Source organism: Paralichthys olivaceus, chromosome 2 (assembly GCF_024713975.1).
Source record: "Paralichthys olivaceus isolate ysfri-2021 chromosome 2, ASM2471397v2, whole genome shotgun sequence".
NCBI classification, from domain to species: Eukaryota; Metazoa; Chordata; class Actinopteri; order Pleuronectiformes; family Paralichthyidae; genus Paralichthys; species Paralichthys olivaceus.
In genome coordinates this window covers 11,143,064-11,162,948 of record NC_091094.1, presented here as the reverse complement: position 1 = coordinate 11,162,948, position 19,885 = coordinate 11,143,064, and the positions used below count along the sequence as shown (strand labels likewise).

The window sequence follows — 19,885 nt, the reverse complement described above, 5'->3', positions numbered from 1 at the left end:
AGTTGACTTGAGTTATGTTCTGCAATCTTTGCTTACACCACATGGGGGAGCTAAAAGACAAGGCCACAAGTCATTGAGTCTCCCTTTTCCATTACCAAGTGAGTGCCACTATTCCTGCATCTTCCTGTGTCTGAGCCAGCCATTTTCCATGTAAAGAAAAAATAGGTCAGGTGACATCATCAATTAAAATATGGGTTTGAAAAGGCACTGCTGTGGTGCAAACAGTGAATATACACACAACATAGATTTACTTAAGTAAAAAGACAATTTATTTGTTAATCAGAATATACAAAGCAGTGGCTGAAGTAACCAAATGTCTTTCTGGTTCTGAAAAAGGCAGTCCGGGACACAAAAACTGGGCTACTCAGCCATAACATAACTCGTTGAAGATGTAAGAAAAACAAGGTATAAATGGTACAAACTTGCGTGGAATGCATACAGAACAAATGACCAAAGCTTGAAGATTTAAGAGGGGTTAATTAACATTGCAAAAATCCTGCCTCCATAAAATAAGCAGCCTTATCATGGAGGCGCAAGACACAGCCCCTTTATTCATTTGCACCATCTGTTATGTTGACAGGGCAGCCGAGCTAAGGATTAATTAGCAGCTCAACACAAAAATAGTATGCCTCAACTAATAATGCTAACAACTGTCCATTAGCCCCTGCTTAAAATTCATCTTTGGTCCTTTATGTGAATCTGAGAGGTCAACATGAGCCTTGGAGGTGAGCAGCTGCCTTAATGTATGAATCGTCTGGTCAGCACTGACAGAGATTGTGCTTCTCACATACTGATATAAAACCTCAAAAAATAATAAAAAAAACTGATCTCATGGTGTGGCCCAATTTTACAAGTAGAAAAAAAGCTCATTTTAAAGACCAATAAATAACATTTCATAAAAAAGGATGCAGGGCCACTATGTTTCAGGACTCCAGTGCAATGTGATATCATGGGAGCAAACAAAAAGAAATCTCTCTCAAAGATACAGAGAAGCACAAGCTCTACAACACAGTGTTGACCAGGCCGGTACAACAGTGCCGCAAACGCATCGAGTGGAGATTTAAGCCTTCACTTCGGCCTCTTTAGAATCTCCATTTTCCTCCGTCTTCTGTTTTTTAGTCTCCGTCTTTTCCTACGTGAAGAAGATATTTCATGTATTAGCAAAGATTCAAAGTTTTTTGCAGATTAGGCAACACATGAACAAGTGATTAAACTGTGTACCCACCTCCTCCTCATCAGCTGCACGCTTCACAGGCTGTGCATCAGTCTCCTCAGCAGGGGGCGCCTCCTCTGCTTTATCTGCAAGGTTAGAAAACAAATCATTTACTTTCAGTGTAATCAACTCAAATAAATGATTCACTCATAGTAAATCTAAGCATAATTGAATTTAAGTTAAGGCCACAAGAGGGAACAAAATGTATGGCAAATCTAAAACTTTGTGAACATGGTTACTAAAGTCTTGAAGAAAATTCAAACACACCATCTCCATTCTTGTGTTCGTCCTCTTTGGGTTCTTCCACTTTGTCGCTGTGATTGGCTCCGTTCTAGAGGAGAAAGTGAAATGTGAGTACATTCCTTTTTATGGAGTCTGAAGTGTAGAAAAAATTTCATACACAGAGAAAGAAAAAAAAAAACCCCAACATGGGAGCCCAGTTGAAACAACCCTCCCACAATCACAAATCCACTGAATCCTCCAGGGACACTTTAAGAATAAGCAGTTGGATGACGGAGTTGAATGAGAACTCCCCAGAGGATTTAAGCCACCAAGCTCTGGGAAAAAAAATCCCTCAGAAACCCAATGGGGTCGTCTTGCTAACTAACATCTGTGCCATTTCACGACCCAAACAAAGCGCAGTGTGTGGAGCAGCTGAGCGGGGGGGGGGCGGCCGCAGCGACACCTGCACGATGACGGCTGCGGAGACAAAAGGCCATGAGGCTGGGAAGTGCCCCGGCTCCAACTCACTGTGCCATTGGCAGGTGCGTCCCCGTTGTCCGTCTTCTTCTCCTCCGTCTTCTCCTCCTCCTCCTTCTTCTTCTTCTCCTCCACTTCGACTTCTTTCTTCTCCTTCAGCTCCTACAAAATAAAAGCACGGCCCCTCCAATCAATGAAACGTTCGGGCGTGAGGTGTTTAAATCTGAAAGTGTTTGAATCAAAAACCGCTCAGTTGCCTATAAACGGGATCGATTGTGATTAAAGTGAAGGTTTGGAAGTAGTGATGTTCACGGTTTGATCGGGAAGTAACGTAAACCCTCTGCGTTACTGTGTCTTCCCGCCCACAGCAGCAGCTTCACCTCCTGCACCGTTTCCAGCGCTTTGTCTGCTCATCAAGGGGTTTTAAAAGCTCGACACATTAAGATCTCCTACATTTCACTCGGACGACGCAGTATTTCACCGGCTGTCACTGCTGACACATAATGGCGACGTGTGGCCGTCGACCCGAGCCATTAGAATTCAATTTGATTGAGGTGAAACCCAGTTCACCTCAATTACTCTTTGAACTGACGTCAAGTGACGTCTTATCGGAAACCCGTCGAATTAAGAGGCTGAAGTTGACGCGGAGCTAGCTTAACCGTTAGCATGAGAAAAAAAAACCACAGCAACTTGGAAAAAGTTCCAGAAATCTTTTTACCGCGGCGCTTTTCCACAGAAGAAGGAGAGGAGAGTGAATGAAACGCACCTTGGCTGTAACCTCTGCGGGGGCGGTCTTCTCAACAGCGGTGTCGGCCATTGTTTAATCTGAACGTGGGTGATTATATTCCTGTTATTGAGAAGCGGTGTTTTCTCTTCTCGGCTCGTCGCCTTCGTGTCTGCTCTGAAGACGCTGACGGGGGAATGATGTCCGCTCCACTCCGCTTTTTCTCCAGACCTCGTTTCAAAGTCCACTCTCGTTGGATGCGGCGGCTCCAGCCCGCACGCTATTGGACGACGCCGGCAACGGGAGCGTCCCATTGGGCAGATACCCCGCCACTCTCGCCGGCACGTCCCGCCCTCCTGCCCCTCTCGTCGTGGATTGGTCGAGTGTTTTAAAACGCCGCACTCCTTCTTCCTCCCTCCATCATCCATCACTTTGATTTTTCACCTGCATCTCGAACAATGAACGAAACAAGTGGCCTCTTGTTCGAACCATTCGATCACTCTGACGCGGCGAGTCGTTTTAGTGTTTGTAAAACTTTATCACCGTCGACCTGCAGGTTGCATCTTTTGTCTTTTCGGCTTTTCTTTGCACAGATGAGGTTTCAAATTACAAAAAAAAAAAAAAAAAAAACCCGATGTGAAAACCGTGCGGCCACTCCTCCTTTCTAAATTTAACTCTCTTGTAACGAAGTCTTCTTGTACTTACACTTTCACTTTTGCACCAATAGTTTTGAACAATTATCCACATTACACGAAGGAATAAACGAGCACACAGACCGAGACTGAGAGCTACACGTGCATTATACAATACAAACATTATCTTATTTTATTGTGACTGTTTTACTATGACTCAATTAAATCTGACTATTGATTGTTTGAATTCATGAATGGATAAATGTAATATATCCTTTAGATGATTACATTTTCCACTGAAGTGATTGAGCTCAATCGAGTAGGGAACGCTAGTTATTACTCCTTCTTATTATGTTTGATAAGATAAGATAAGGTAAGATAATCCTTTGTTAGTCCCACAATGGGGAAATTTGCTGTACTACAGCAGCAAGAGTCAAAATAGGCATCAGGAAGTAGAAGGTAACGTGCAATACTTAAATGTAAGTAAAAAAAAATATATTTATAATATAGTAAAATATGAATGGAATAAAACTAATATATACTGTGTAAAAATGGGAATAATATGTGCAGTGTGAGAATATGTACAGTGATATTGCACAGACAGATGAATATAGCACAGTGAATATGACACAGTTAAGAGAGTTTAAGTGTAGTCCATAATGGTGCATGTAGTTCTTGTGGAAGCTTAGATGGTTGTAAGACAGGAAGGAACGACCTGCGATACCTCTCCTTCAGACACTTAGAAGGACAAGGGGGAAGAAATCACATGTCTGCCATCAAACAGATAAGCCCGGCAATAAATGTGTTGCTTTGTGATATCAGAGACAATAACGGGGTGTGGGCTGTGTGGCTCAGTTTAAGTGTGTGTGTGTATACAACACTGAGTCAAAACAAAGTATTTGTTAAGGCTATTCTTATTGCTTTGTTAAAGTAGATGCTGATTGTTTTATTTACTGAGACAATACAGTTTTCTAAAACTGGCGAGGGGCTGAACAAGATACACATTTAAAATCAAGTCACGCATGCAAAAATGAAAAAAACTAATATCAGCAGATGAAAAAGTGTTGCCAAGGGCTGATGGATATCCTCCTGAGGTCATTTCTGAAAACAGCCTATGATAGAACTGGTTTGCAAGACCTCACATACAGAAGTGAAATGTTACTACAGCTTGCCACTGATTATCTCCACATATTGTCACTGTTAATGAAATATTTCATGACATTGTCGGATTTTCCAAACCTCCCCCAGAGGTTTGAGGTAAACTTTCTCTGCTGTCTCTGCACACACTGATCAAACTGTTAAACCAGAGGAAGTGACAAAGCTTGGTGGTTTCTGCATCTGATCAGGCAAACTTTTTCTTGACAAATGTATAAATCCCCTGACACATTTTGTGCCACGGCACTGACCTATAATTGAATTCCTTGAGTTTCGGCTACATATGCTAACTTGACCTCAATTAACACACTTGCATTAAACTGCAGTTACCTGATAGTTGTCACTGCAATAATGTAATTTCCACATGTTTAACTCCAATACACAAAACACTTTTTCCTGCACCCATACCCCTGAGACGATGTCACTAATTGGTCTGCAGTTCAAATATTTGTATTGGGTTTAACTAATGTTTGCCCCTTGAACTTGCCCCAGCAACATCAAAGGATGATTTATTTGACACAAGTATTTCTTCAGCCTCTAATTTAGTGACTCCTCAAACCTAATCCTGCTCTCCGTCAGCTGTCTTGTCTGCAGCTGATTTCTTAAGAGGCCTCAGGGCCCTTTTTAGAAATTCACCTCAGATTCAGCTGAAATATAATTATGAAGACTGTAATTACACAAGAGATCAAGGCGATGTGTCAGGGTACTATATGGTTACTGAAACAATTATTTTCAATTTCTTTTTATCCCCTTATGTCGAGTCTGTTGCTCCACCAAATTACCTGATAATTACACAGAATAACTCAAATGTAATCATCTGAATTTTAAGACCTATAGATGTCCTAAATAAATAAAAATATTAGGTCTTAAATTTTTTAGTTAGTTATTATTTATATGTTAACATTCATGATTTACGTTACTTCCTTCATACCTTATGACAGTTTGTTTTTCATTGGCACGTATAGCTTGTAATGGCTGTGTGTGTTTTCTTAACGATATGGATATTAGAATGTCATAATAAAACTACAAAAAAGTATGGAACTGATACCTGACACATGACACAGGCCTACTTACACCCTGATCAGAATTGATCTCAATACACACGGCTTCGCTGTAGGAAAGACTATAGATACCACCTGTCTCTGCCTGTTGTTTGTGAAATAACGTGGCAAACTGAGGGTTATTCTCCAACAGGCTACTTAACCTTATCTTCAGTTATGAAGTGTAATTTATTCTGTGACTCTGATATTCCATTTTGGTCTTAAAAACCTACAGTAACCCTGTGTGGAAATGTTGCTGATTTGAATCTATTTATTTATGTTTTCATTTTTTTTTATTTGATAGGGACAGAGCACATTAATAAAGATTAGTACAAAATACCAAATGTGATATGCTGGAGTTAGCAAGAGTTCTAATTAACATTCTTCATCTTGAGGCAGGTGAAAATAAATCATGAGACTGACACAGTATAACTAACAAATACAGACATCAGTGAATGCAAGAATAAAAAAGACCACATTACACTCAATGTAAGTACACAGTAATATAAGATTGGTCTTGTCCTTTTGGGGCATTTCAGTCAAGAATTGTTGCATATTATCTGTAAAAGTGGGGTTTATACAGAGGAGTCCCTTATTGAAAGTGGTTGGCTTGAATTTATAAAAGGAATGCTTCAAAAAATAGTTGCAATATACAATCAACAAGCTGTGAGGTAATCATATTCTCTGTTGTGGTTGAGAATTAATACACAAAGCAGCATGATGGACTTTCATCACTGCTCTCAAAGACAAGCGTTTGTTTTGATTTTTCATGCTACCCTTTTTTATTGGGAAATGACGACCATGTGGAGAGCACAGAGCACTGAAGCAGACATCCACAGTGTAATGGCCTCAGTGTGTGCAGAGTCTGCTGTGAGTCCACAGGCAGAACTGTGGGGCAGACTAAAAGGCAGCATAAGGCATTACTCACCCTTTCTCTGGAAAATGGGAGCAATCAGATAGAGGGGGGAGTGTTTGTGAGATCATTTCCTGTCTTTTTATTTTTTCCCTCCTTTGCCTACCTCAACATGTTTCCATGTGACACTGATCTGTTACAAAGAGAAAAAAAATCTGTGCCTCTTCTTCTGCAGGTAATAGAAAGGAACAGTCAAGGAAAAAGTTGAAAAGGAGACGCAGTTTATGTGGTGATTTTTATAAACACGTGCCAACAACTGGAGAGTTCACCATACTTTCCACAAGTAGGAACTGGAAATGTTTTTTTTAAATGCTTCTCAAAAGTTACTGGGCCACAAAGTTATACTGTATTAAATAGAAGCCTCTTTGTGTTCACAGTGACACATGTTTGAAAGTAAATTAAATGTTTTGCATCAGTTCCTGTGTCCTTAGGAAACATTTGTCCGCTGGCATAACGGGTCAGAGGATATTGGATGGGAAGTGAAGCACCTTAATTTCACCTTAATTTCTTGAGGACAAAGGATTGACCTGACTTGTGGAATGTCAATGCTCGGGGGTAGAGCAAGGCGGGCCCATCAAAGAGCAGAGGTCAGGATTAGCCGGGGGAAGGGTCCCGATAATTGGTGGAGTTGGTGGGGGCAATCTGAGCTCTTTTGTTTTGAACAGCAGTGTCCTGCATGGTCTGGTTGTCTTTCACTTGTTCTCAGGCAAGTTCTGCACAGTATAGGGACAACATGAAATTGACTTCTCACTGGGACTCTACTGTCAAATGTGCAGTGAGGGGGAAACGTTCCTCATGTTATGGATCTATAATTGACACGATTACGCACAGTCACACAAAATATATTCACTACAAAACCTCTAGCAGTTTTTACTTTACTGTCAAATAATGTCCCTAAGTAAATATCATCAATCTTTTGCAATGGAAAACCAATGCTTAAGATCTATTTTTATTAAAACACTTTTTTAGAGCTCATGGTGCAAGAAATAACAATATCAAGGCCCAAGAAAACAAGTTAATAATAAAGTAAAAGTACAACTAACAAATATAGATGCCACAAATACACAAATAACAGGGGGAAAAAATTACACTCAAGCCCAATTAAAACTTCATATATACATATATTTTTGGTGCACGAAATGACAATATCAAGGCCCGAGAAAAAAACAAAATAAAAAGAAAGATAATACTTACAATAATAATGATAAAATAATAAAATGTAATATGGATGTATGAAGTAAATTACACACGAGTCAATAAATAAAGTTTCTATTTAAATGTAGACAAATAAATTAATAAGTGTTGCATTAATTGTCATCAGGCCAATTCAGCAATAAAACATTAAAAAATATTTAATTAAATGATAATTATGTAATTATTGTACTGTTATTTATTTTTTGATCACTTTCGGGCTATAATGTCACTACAGCAGCCAATAACAGGATTCAACAGACTGAAAACAAAACAGAAAAAAGGTACAAAACGCTTAGAACATGCATCCTCGCAGTATGTGTAAATAAATATATTTAATAGCAGAACAACAATAGAAGTCAGATTGTATACGAAATATATATATATATATATATATACATGAAAAACTATGTGAGTTCACAGCAACACACACAAAGTACCAAAGTATCAAAGCTGCTCGGTGACAAGAGACCCTGAAATCCTGCAGGATATTGGATATTGTTGCGGCTGCTGTGGTTGACATGTCTCTTCATGGATTAGTCTGTAGGTGCTTTGAGGATTTGGAAAATGCCACTGTTAGTGTTTCCCAATGCTTCAAGGCCTTTGGTCTCAGTACACTTTGATTTAAAGCAGCAGTGAATGCCACTGCCTCCTTCTCTGTTTGTGATAACCACAGGCAAGGCATCAATGTGCAGGCACAGACTGGAGAACACACAGTTCACACTGAATTATGAAGCAGTGTTTCTGGATCCATTTTGATGCACAGGAGTAAAATGGTAGTCATTAGTGAAGTAGCTGGGATGCAGATTACTGTATCTTCTCCTCTCTCTCTGTGAAAAGGGGACTATTCCCACCCTGGTGAGGGGAGAGCAGCTTCCCTATGTTGTGCAGTCCAGACATATCAGGACTCAATATTAATGAATGAAGGCTGATGTGATTAAGGGATGTGTGACGGTACAGTGCTACCATTCGCATTAGAAGCTGTTTACTAATCTATAGCTGCTTTCAGACAGACGTACTGAAGTCCAAACAATTTCCCCAAAAAAGCATATTTTGCAGAACTCATTCTTCCAGACCCCTGATTAAAAGTCCAGAGTGAGGCCGTGTGAGGAGACGGCAGGAACATTTCTGAAAAATTCACAGTGAGCAAGATGGTGTGTAGATGTTTCTGAAACGTAAATGACAGTGGTGCTGCACATGTAGAAGAAACTGACAAAGATATCAAATTGGAGAGACGATGAGATTTGAGAACTTTGGTTGATAAGGAAAGACACTGGTGTCGATGTGCTGTAAACAAAAACATTGCATTCCCCAGTGGAATTTATAGTTCATGACCTGCCTTCTACAGGATCTACTGAGGCACCTGAATGCTTTGGACAATTTACTGTTGTGAGCAAACATTAAGTAGCTTTGCTTGGGAGCATTTAATTCTCTTATGTTGAAAACACAGCAATAGCAAACAATCATCCACACCACCCCCTCCTAGCAGAGAAAACGTATATAGTGCACCAATGGTTATAATGTAAGCAGCTTACATCTTATTATTATCTTAATATTGGTTGGGGTGACCATTCAAGGTAAATACAGAGTATAATGTAAATGACTGCGGAGACGCCACAGAGCCAAGACAGGCCATAGGGGCTGCAAATCTCCCAGCTGGCATAACAAAGCTCGGTGGAGGTGGTGACGGTGCAAACAGCTGGGGAAAAGGCCACTCGGGGTTCTGCTGCCACAGCGACCCCGACTCTAAAACGCTGTGAGAAAATGGATGGACAGATGGAAAAATTGCGTAATGTTTTCACAGAAGCTAATATACCATATGCATTCTGTGACATGTTCACACAGCATCAACGTCGTTGTGCAGATTTCCTGTGTCAATGAATTCATCACTGGCTGGATTTCAATTAATATGATGCCAAGATTTATTAAGATTTGTTTAAAATTGCATGAATTCAAAACACGGCGACAGGAAATGACAAATATCTTTCAGTCCTCACTTCTAATCTCAGCAGCACATCAGGAGTCAATCAACCCATCAAATATTCAAATACATCAGCAGGCACTTTGCACTCCCTGAATGAGAAATAATACATTGTACACCGTATTAAAACCAACACCACACATGCATAATACATTTGACTGTAAAACAGACACAAAGAAGAAAGAGCTGCATGTGAACCGTGATGCCAGAACCTGATAAACACAGAAGTTTGTGTTAAATGTTCTCTTTGAGATACTGGTTTGGAGGGGGTGCATAACGGAACACATGGTGGTGTTTGATGCTGGTAGGTGACTGTAACACAAGCGTCAGTGATCAAATGGATACAAGTGAAAAAAGGATTCAAATCGTGCTGAATGAAAATGGTGTTTAAGGTTCCATAAACCACATATCCTCTGCATGAAAGAGCAGCAAACATTTTCTCTTCCTCTCCGGTGCTTTCAATCAACCTCAGCTCTACTACCTTCTTTATTTCACCTCTAAGCTCCACCCCTGCAATGGTCCTGCCAGAGAAAGTGGAAATTTCCAGTAATTCCTTCTACTTTGCAAGAAACGCTCCTCCTCCTCCTCCTCCTCCTCCTCCTCCTCCTTCTTGTTTCCCGCCTTTCACTCTACCTGCTCCTTCCTGCAGTAAGATGAATTGAAGACCTCATGGCCCTCTACTGCTCGGCTGTGTGGTGCCAGGCAGCTTTCACTTACACAACAACAAATCTGGTTTTTCTTTGCATTTCTGCATATAATCACAGGACTATGATCTTTTCATCGAAGGTGTTTAAGGGTAGTTGATTAAATATCTTGTTTTAATTTGGGGACAAGGATTAAAATGCAGTTTTTTAAATAAGTCACTCACTCTGATGTCTTCGCCACAGTTTATATGTTCATAAAGGACATTATGTCTTGTCACCTGCTGAATAAATATTCGGGGTTAAGCACTGTGTAACTGTCACATTAGCGCCTGAATGATGAACAAGGGTTGGTTTGGGATCACAGAACAGATTGCACATTTGCATTTTTATTTCTCTGGCTAATTTGATATTCTGGGGTCTGGTTTGTTTCGCCCTACAACTGATCCAGCTACAGTCACAGATTGGAGATTCAAGTGATGTGACGAGCACTTCAGTGATTACAGCGTAGGATTAGGTGTGGCTCAGACATGGAAAGAAGATGCTATCTGTTGGCTATCTCTTCGCTTCATCTGCGGTTTTACAACTTCCTCATGGAGACCATAATGTAAATATGAGCAGTGAAGATCATCTGTGAGAACATATATAAATGACAGCTGGAGTGAAGAAGTTTAAGTGTGTGGATGGCATGAGGCACTCTGACCTTAGACCCATTGTGAAGCACCAACAAAGAGCCATCTGCACAGCAACCAAAGCCGAGATGAGGGACTCGCACACAGGGGGACTGAAGGAGGGGGGTGCACAGGGAGAGTGTGAAAGAGAAAACAGATCAGTGATCAGTGATCAAGGAGAATTTAAATGGGGGTTAGATCAGCAAGATATTGTCTGAAATATTAAAACAGTCAGTGGGAATGTCTCAGAGGTTTTTATGCACAGAGAAAACATGAAGCTGCCCACCATGAGAGCATGGATCTTTCTAAGAGGAAGACGAGAGCCGCTGGCCTAATCACTCAAGTGCACATTTCCTGCCTCCAGCATGATGACATGAAGTCAACTGAAGCCGTTTTAGGATAATGATTAACCTAAAAATGGAGCTCAGCATGGCGGGTAGCTATTAATTTATTTATCAGAAGTGCACAGGCGTTGTCACCGCATTAATCTGAGTTTTAATAATATCTTGAATCAGAGGGTTAATAGTTTGGATGTGAACAGATCTCTCTTCCTGGTTGTATTTAGTCTATTATTGTATCAGATTTTCTTTCAGGGCGCATCACAAAAATAGAGAAAACAAAGACAAAATGGTGTCGGGGGCATCTGTAATAATCACAAATGTTTCACAGGTAAGACATGAGAGTCAGGATTGCTTAGCAACAGCAGTAAAAAAAATAAATAATAAATCTTGCAGCTTGTGTGGCAGCAGGGAAACTGACAGTGCTGCCCTCCAGTGGTGGACCGGTGGCACATGCTGGGGGGGTGAGGGTGGCGAGGGGGGGAGGGAAATCGCCACAAAAGAATGATCAAAAGCATGAATGTGCATGTGCGAGTGGGGAAAAGCCATAGTCCGTAACAAGGCACAATGACCTCATAAATGCACAAGTCAAACAACGATATCCTCTTTTAATCCTGGACACGATTCAAAAATGTGTTCAGCAATTCCATTGGCTGGAAATTGCACCAGCTCTAGTGGCGGATGGTTGCCTGGCAACATTCATGAGCGGGTGGGAGGGTGTGAGTGTTGGAGGGAAGGAGGGAGAGGGAGTATTGTGAGTGTAGGCAATGTTTCTGGGGAAATACCTGGAACAACTCCCAAATAAACAAACGAGAGAGCGGCCGGGTTCAGATAACATGACACGTCAGAGACTGAGGTGCTAACAGTTTGTTCTCAGAGCAGAATCACACTGGGGACAAGCAGCAGAGGGCATGATGGAATAAAGAAATACCTGTAGTGACATGAAAGTTTGCAAAAACTTTGTCAAACAATGAGCTGCTGGTTTCTTTGACATAAAACTGAGCTCTGGTGTTTACAGTCTTAGCAGTGGAACTGAGAGAAAGTCTAGAAATGGCACAACAGGACATGATGAAGTGCAGCTGTCTGAGAAGGACCAGGCCGCAGACAAACAGGCAGCTCCCAGATAAGAGTTCAGAGGCCACACTACCTGAGCTTGCTTATTCTCGTTGGCACGGCTGGGGTGAGCTGAGCTGAACGCCATAGCCACGCAAAGTAAGGAGGAAGAAGGACAGAGGACGCGCAAGGAAAAAAGTAGAGTGTTGGAAGGAGACAAGGTGGAAAATGTGCTTAAGTGTGTGTGTGGGGGGGCTGGTGCTGGTAGGTAGGGCCTGCAGGAGGAGGTGGGCCTTTAATATGGCTACAGCAGGCGGTCTCTACAGGCAATGAGGACTCTTTAGTAGGCAGCAGGAAATGAGGTTTCTATGGCGATGCGGAGGGCCGTGTGCACACAGAATTTATTGGGAGGGGTGGAGGGGTGGGCTGTGTGTGTGAGGAGGCGCACTAAGTGAGAGTTGAATTTCAAAGAAAGCAGCCATCCTCCATCTCATCTCCAACCACCGCCCCCCCCCCCCCTACTTTTCCACAGCTGCCTCTTTTTTCTTTTTCTTCTTTAATCTTTGATATTCTGTTTTCATTTCACCGTTGACAGATTAACTCGAAGCCATTGGTTGATGTGTGTTTACACAGTAGCAGTCTCACTTCCTCAAATTGCAGCTGCCAAAACCATATTCAAAAGAAAAGTTCAACAAACATACTAATTAAATCCACTCCACTCCAGTTGGATAATTAACATGATGACCTTATTTTGACAAATACACTTCTGTTGAATCGCCCCCCTCCCTTGATAAGAACCAGGCACCATCGTGACCTTTAAAGCCTAAATATAGTCACACACTTTGTTAATTGTTACTAAGCTGCTGTTTCTTATAATAAGTTCCCGGTCCTGGATTTCAGAGGAAGTTGCTCTCTGCTGCGGTGAACACCATCTTTGCCCCAACACAGGTTCACTTCAGGATGTTTGGATAAGATGACATTTAAAATGCTACAGACATTACTGCTACACATGAAGATGATATGAGAATCTGTGAGCATGTACACTAACTGGTGGACACACTGGTGTTAGTGGTTGTGGTGTAAATGAACAAAGTCGGTTTAATGAGAATGTCATATGAAACCAAATAATACATTTGTGTTATTAGTCAGAATAATCATAACAAAATGTGACAATAGCTCCTCATCTCCTTTTTGGAAACTTTGAGTCGAGGGCGCAAGCCAATTGGAATTACAAAAGCTTCTGCTGCCCCCAACCGTTCAGTTTGAGCACTGCAGCGAGTACCATGTAATGAAGCCCTGCCAGTGAGCCAGGCTGCACTCAGACCAGACTGTAGTCAAAGCCAGATGGCAAGTCACACATCAAAAGAACAGCTGGCTACCAGAGTCTGAAAAGGGGCATTTTTATTGCTCCAAAACTAATTAGCTCCAGCTTAACAAATCACATCAGTGTGTGTGTATATAGCAGGAAATGTGAGTGGTTTCTCATGAAAAAGGTGAATTACATGTAATATAATTAAGCTTTTAATGTTGGAAGCTGCAGTACTTCACCCTCCATTGTTTAAGGTAAATAATGAAAAAGGCCCTTCAGATGCAGATAATGCGGATCCACATTAACTGTACTGATCAGGTCCCTGTGACCCTGTTCAGTCCTGTTGTCAACATCTGTCCTGAGAAATCCGATCAGAAGTGGTCACTAGAGAAACATTCAGGACATATTCTAATGTCAGGTGTGACCACATGTACTTTACTCTGAGCTCTGTGATTGGATCCCTCAGGGCGGATGTTAATACCTGGTCTGAACGGGGCCGTGTCAGATCAGTGCTTCTGCAACAGAGCGCCGCCAATCTCCGAACTGCTGCCTGGTCTTCGAGGCTTTGGTCGCTGCTTGCTTGACTGATCTCTGTTTCTGCTGTATCTATAAATAAGAAGCAACAAACAAGTGATTTCAACTGTTGATCATGATTAACTTATAAATAATCACTCAAGTGTAGAATTGCACTAACCCCATTATTCTGCGGAGTTCCCCCTGTGAGAGGGGCCGTTCTTCCTCATGGGCCACAAGAGAATCTTCTGTATCGTGCTCGACACTGAGGAATCCAACACAGACACAACCATCAACCTTTTATCCAAGCTGCGAGGGTGAGGAGGTGGCTCAGGAGAGCCCCTCAGGGGGGGTGACTAGTAAAGCTAATCACTCCCCCTGCTTAAAGGTGTGAAATTAATTAATTATAACTCGACTATCTCCAAACATTAGATAACAGATGAGAGGCCTACCTGTTGACTGTCTGCTGGAGACTGGTATTCTGCTGAAGCAGCTCTGGATCCTGACCCAGAAGAAATTTGGCCAGGTCTTTTGGATTGTAGTCCTTCTCTAGATCCTGCAAGTGTTCAAAATCCAGAGACGTGTAATGTTACAAAGAAGAAAACGAAAGACAGTAATGTATGAACATCAGATGCGTAGGTTAAAAGGCCACCTTAGAATTGAGGAAAGCTTGTATGGTGAGCAGCTCATTAGTCTTCCGTTCCACCAGGCCCAGATAGGACATGATGTTGTTCTCACTGATCCCTGTGGAGGAGCCAAGCATGTCCTCGATCACCGAGCGGTCACACTCCATTGTGGAGAAGGTGCTGCTCACTCCTGTGGAACAAGAGGAAAAGAGAGAGACACTGATTTATCAGGAGCTTATTTTCTTCTGCGTTCTGTCTGTTTTTCTGATAGTTAGCAGGATGACACAAAGACTGCTGGATGGACTAACATGAAACTTGGTGGAAAGATGTTGTAAAATCGAATAGGATGTTTCCTGAAAAATCTTTTGTAATGTTTCCAATAAAAAACAAACATTTCCCAAGTTTGCATGTTCATTTAAAAGAATCAAGGTTACACAACATATTAATTGAAATTAATGAATTATACTTATTAAATAGTGTGTCTATTTCCCTTATTATTACATCCTTCAAGGACACTAGGCAGGAAATCATTTAGAAACTATAGACCTATAAACTACATTGCTGCCCAACCTGCTTTACTCTTGTCCAGGATGTTGCTTATGATGCTGGCCTGGTTTTCATACTCGTCAGTTCGGGATTCAGTTTTCTTTTGTTGTTCATCGATGTCTCTCAGCAAAGAGCGGTGATCGTGCTCCTGCTGCAAACCTTTCACTCGAAAGTTCTCCATCTCCTCTTGGATCTAGCACATTTCAGTTCAAACAGAAAAAGTAAATAAACATAGACATTCATTTATAAACTGTCTCCTCACTGAATATCACATCTTTCCTCTTAAGTTGCTCTAATCACTCTCTTAAATCCCCTCCATCTCCAAAGCTTTAATTTCACGTCCTAAACATTTGGAAGAACTACACAACCATTTGAACGGGTTTTAAATCATCTTTGCGAACCAAGAATTAAGTGTATTCTACTCTTATAGGAGAATAAGCAAAGTTCTATGGATATTGTCAAAGAAAACCTTCTCACCTTCTTGATTTGATCCGTCAGAGCTTCAGCCTCATTATTTTGCTCATTAACAACATTGAAGAGGGCAAAGTTGCGGTCTTCACCTACACAGTGAAACAGCAATGAGATACATTTAAATCCTCTAAACTGATTATCCCAATCATCAAAGTGGGATGTTACACTTAGCTTTAGTGTCCCTCCAAAAGCAGAGAACAATAAGAGCCAATTTCAAACTTTTAAAGTGATCCATCAATAAGCAGCATAATTAGACAGCATTGTCTTTGTGTATGGCGGAGTCAGGATGTGATTTACCCTGAATGAACCTGGTGACCAGCATGTCCAGGTTGTCCTCTCCTGTCACTGTCTGAATCCTCTCGAAAACCTCCTCGAGAACGTCCAGAGACTCTTCCTCCGAGTCCATCCTCTGCTGCTCCTTCACCTCAGACACTAGGACAAACCAGCACCGTCATACTTTTCTTATTATATTAAATGTCAAAGACAGCTGCAGAAAATACTGCCTAATCCCCTAAGTCTCCCCATTGTTACAGTAAGACAGGGTGTGGGACGTCTGGCCCGCGAGGCAATTCAAAAATGCAAAAAAACCCATACACACATGGTGTGATGTGTTAATGATAAACATACATTTAAGTATGGCCCTCGAAGGATGTTTGAAAATTAAAATGATAGAGAAAAGGTTCCCCACCCCTTCAGTAAGAATGTCTGTTTTTCTGAGGGTTGGATTCTTCATTCTAGCTTATGCTCATAACTGAAGAAGATGGTGCTTTTATAAGCCATAGTAATACCTGATGTCAACCAAAGCTGCTAAAGGTGGCCTGAATTTGGTTTGTGCTAGTCGGGCCATATTTACCATTCACTACCTGGGCCACTTTAGACTCACATCCAGATTACACCCTGCCAACCAAGCACCACGTGTTTGCCGAAAATGGTCCACATCCGTATGTTATCAGGGGAAGGACATCTCAGTAGATACATTTTAAATATGTTGGCATTAATATAATCAATATGACAGCACCACTAAAACCTTTTATTGTAAATATTATGTCTAAGTACAAATATTGGCAACAGCAAGATGGCCGCTTATTACATTGTCTGTGTCCCATCTCGGGGACGTTGTCCTGCCCGCTCCTCTCGCTGCACTTGATGGTCATAAACTCCTTCAGGATTTGCTCATGTGCAATAACTCTCTCCAATTCCTTCATCTCAGTGTTGTACTGGGCAAGGTCCTTCACTGCCTTCTCCCTCATCATGGTCATTTTGGACTGAGCCTCCACCCTAAGGTAGAAGCATTAATAAATACATAAGATGATTCAAAAACCAAGCTCACAGGGACTTTAACATCATTATCCCTGTGTCAAGTCTGACCTGGCATCATAAGCAGCAGTGGACAGGTTGATCATTTCTCCAATCTTCTTGCGGATCTCCTGTAGCTCCTACAGCTCACAGAGCGCAGGGACATGCTTTTAACTTGACAACTTAAAACCAGTGTAAAAGCTTGAATACCAGACTAAATAACAGGGAAGCTAAACAAAAAAGAGTTTGTATTTATCTATGGTGTGACCTCTGACCTTGTCCAGCCTGTTGTGTAGCTGCTGAAAACGCACACGCTCGACGCAAAGCGTTTGCAGCTCCTCTCTCAGGTGGCTGTTTTTGGACAATTGTTCATTGAAGCGAGTCAAAGCCTGAAAAGGACATTGTGCACAAAGTTTTAAACATTACAGTGAAAATGGGAGGATAGTTGGGAAAATTTAAGACAAGTTCAGATAAGATAACACATGACTGTATAAACTACATTTAAATAGGCAAAACAATTAAATATCCATAAAATAAAAATATGTAATATGTACTTAACATCCACTTTTCACTATAAATGGAAATATAATTGGTAGAGAAATGTACTTGAGTAATATGCAGAAGCACAGTATGATTGCATGAGGATGTATACTGCGTTCGAGCATAATGTATAAAGAGATATCCACAGAGACGTATACATGAACTCTATATGTATATAAAGACTGTGATAGGTATTCAGGCACTAATGGAAATCAATAGTTTTAATCAATATAAGGGCATGTGTTATACATATTTATGTGGGTATATTTTCACAGTAGGTTGTAAATAGTATGACTATTTAAAGATATATAAATATATATGTTGGTATACAATATGATGAAATATAAAAATGTATGTGTAGATATAATATAGGTGAATTTCCCAATAAGATGCAGACATATGGAATAGTGAGAATTGATACATTTATACTATTGACTGGACAAAGATGCTCCTTCATAACTCACTCTGTCCAGTTTGTATTCCAGCGTCTGTATGGCCTTCTGAGTCCGCTGTACCTCTGACACTTGTGTGTCACTGGATCTGAACTCCCCTTTTCTCAGCTCAGACAGCTTCATCTCCATGTCTGAGATCTGCTCACAATACAGACACATGGCTTGATCAAATATCAACAACCGCTAAATGTAAGTAGAGGTTACTGACATACAGAGTGAAAAAGACTTGTTCACCTCTCGTTTTAAGTCTTTCTGACACTGCTTTTCTTTTCTCAGCTCCTCCTCCAGCATGTCTCCCTGCTCCAGCAGAGCTTGTAGTTGCTGGGTGTCCTCACTGTCCTGCTGTTGGTGGGACAAGCTCTTACATACGCAGAGGTTTCGATGCAGCTCCTCCTGCTCCTTCCGCAGCCTATCCATCTCCAGCCTTCACTCACAACACACAAACAGCAGGTCAATACAAATACAAACAGAACTAGAGCTGCAATTAACCATTGTTTTGATAATCACTTAATCCATCATTTTGTATTAATTATTTAGATTAAAAAGACAAAAATGCTACATTTTTACTTTTCTAGCAGTTCTTCTTGTACAATGCTGTTTTTATATGTATTACAGACATCTGCAATTTAATTCTGACTTTTCATAATCCAAGTTCAAGATGTCTTAAATTAATGTAAATTTAAGATACCTTAAATTAAGTTTGAACTTGTCAGTATGGTGTTATATTTATGACTAGTCAGAATTAAATTGTGTATATTGGATAACTGGCATGAAATATTATAGTTTACAATAATATAATTCTGAATGAAATATCACATGAATTACAAAAGCAGTTTGAATCTTAATATATAATGACATATGTTGAAGTTTTGAGTAGTTAAAACAGAATCAAAGATGTTGTTTTGAATATTTAGAATGTTATAAATCTAATATGAACATTCTTGCTCGTCACAGTTGCTCTCTCTCTCTCGTTGAGTCGGTGAAGCGACAGTGAAAACAGTGTAAAGCTCCTCAGTTTCATTCCACCGTGAAGTTGTGCTACTCTTCACGGTGAAATCAACTTTACACAGTTTGCAGTAAAAGTCTTCTTGAACACTTGTTCTCACACTTTCTACAACTAATGGTCTCCGCCATTTTTCAATCGTGCAGGCGTCGTCACGTGAGCTACAAAAGCCCCCCCCTCCTGATTTTTTAACAGACCCGAATAATCGACTACTAAATTAGTTGCCAACAATTTTTATAATCGATGAATTCGTCATGATTTGTCGCAGCCCTGCTGTGAACCCTGGGTGCAGTGTCTGTATGTGTTACTGCTGTTTGCGGATCTGCTCCCGGGCCTGGATGCTGTAGGCCTGGCGATCTCCTTCCATGATCCTGAACTGCCTCTGCAGTTTGGCCAGTTCTGACTCTGTTGGCACAGAATCATGAAGATTGTTACGACTGGAGAAGTAACGTCACGGAGAGAGAGAGAGAGAGAGAGAGAGAGAGAGCATCGAAGTGTAAGTTCGTCACAACAGTACCTGTGTTTTCAGAATCCATCTGTTGTCGCGGAGTTTTAAAAGCCTGAGGATCTCTGAGCATAAACAACACAGGCCCGGCCGCTTCAGTTGTAGCAACCGTTGCTAAGTGTCAGCAATCGTAGGCCCTGAGTTCAGGCTCTCAGGCAGCAGTAACACCCATAGACTGTATATAAAGAGGTAACACCACAAGACAACATTTGGGTCGTATAGGTCACTGGTTAAGCTGTGGTTACGTCATTGTAAGGATTTATACAAATACACAACTCCTGTGTCAGCCTGCGTCTTTTTTAACACGCACCATCAGACTCTTCCATCTGTTTTGGTCTTGTGAACATACTGGAAGTAAGTTTTCAAATCTTAA

General features: G+C 41.0%; 2 protein-coding genes and 1 long non-coding RNA gene across 6 annotated transcripts in view; 1 reads left to right on the top strand and 2 right to left on the bottom strand.

Annotated features, from left to right (window-relative positions):
• Nucleotides 1–246: 246 nt before the first annotated feature.
• LOC109638442 (parathymosin) lies at nt 247–3,261 on the bottom strand. The gene is made up of 5 exons (XM_020101422.2): nt 2,679–3,261; nt 1,964–2,074; nt 1,481–1,544; nt 1,226–1,299; nt 247–1,132 (listed from the first exon to the last, which is right to left on the bottom strand). Exons 1-5 carry the CDS (start codon nt 2,727–2,729, stop codon nt 1,061–1,063), a joined length of 372 nt encoding a protein of 123 aa, XP_019956981.2. The 5' UTR covers nt 2,730–3,261; the 3' UTR covers nt 247–1,060.
• Nucleotides 3,262–9,465: 6,204 nt separating this feature from the next.
• The window catches only part of odad1 (outer dynein arm docking complex subunit 1), a 10,814-nt gene continuing 394 nt past the window's right edge, over nt 9,466–19,885 (bottom strand). Inside the window, exons 1-15 of one of the 3 annotated variants that reach the window (XM_069535498.1) lie at nt 19,525–19,682; nt 19,316–19,412; nt 18,239–18,428; nt 18,017–18,142; nt 17,288–17,401; nt 17,085–17,152; nt 16,807–16,994; nt 16,014–16,148; nt 15,723–15,805; nt 15,270–15,438; nt 14,726–14,889; nt 14,526–14,629; nt 14,255–14,338; nt 14,042–14,166; nt 9,466–10,973 (exon numbers count right to left, since the gene is read on the bottom strand). In XM_069535498.1, the coding sequence (XP_069391599.1) occupies nt 14,067–14,166; nt 14,255–14,338; nt 14,526–14,629; nt 14,726–14,889; nt 15,270–15,438; nt 15,723–15,805; nt 16,014–16,148; nt 16,807–16,994; nt 17,085–17,152; nt 17,288–17,401; nt 18,017–18,142; nt 18,239–18,428; nt 19,316–19,412; nt 19,525–19,585 (1,683 nt within the window). In that variant the 5' untranslated portion in view covers nt 19,586–19,682 and the 3' untranslated portion in view covers nt 9,466–10,973; nt 14,042–14,066. Of the gene's footprint in view, nt 10,974–13,323; nt 14,167–14,254; nt 14,339–14,525; nt 14,630–14,725; nt 14,890–15,269; nt 15,439–15,722; nt 15,806–16,013; nt 16,149–16,806; nt 16,995–17,084; nt 17,153–17,287; nt 17,402–18,016; nt 18,143–18,238; nt 18,429–19,315; nt 19,413–19,524; nt 19,683–19,885 lie in introns of those variants that run through there. The other 2 variants (XM_020101439.2, XM_069535504.1) reach the window with 2 other exon arrangements.
• The window catches only part of LOC138412212 (uncharacterized), a 3,039-nt gene continuing 2,285 nt past the window's right edge, over nt 19,132–19,885 (top strand). The window contains exon 1 of one of the 2 annotated variants that reach the window (XR_011244702.1): nt 19,132–19,503. This is a non-coding gene — a long non-coding RNA (uncharacterized lncRNA). Of the gene's footprint in view, nt 19,504–19,701; nt 19,867–19,885 lie in introns of those variants that run through there. The other variant, XR_011244703.1, reaches the window with a different exon arrangement.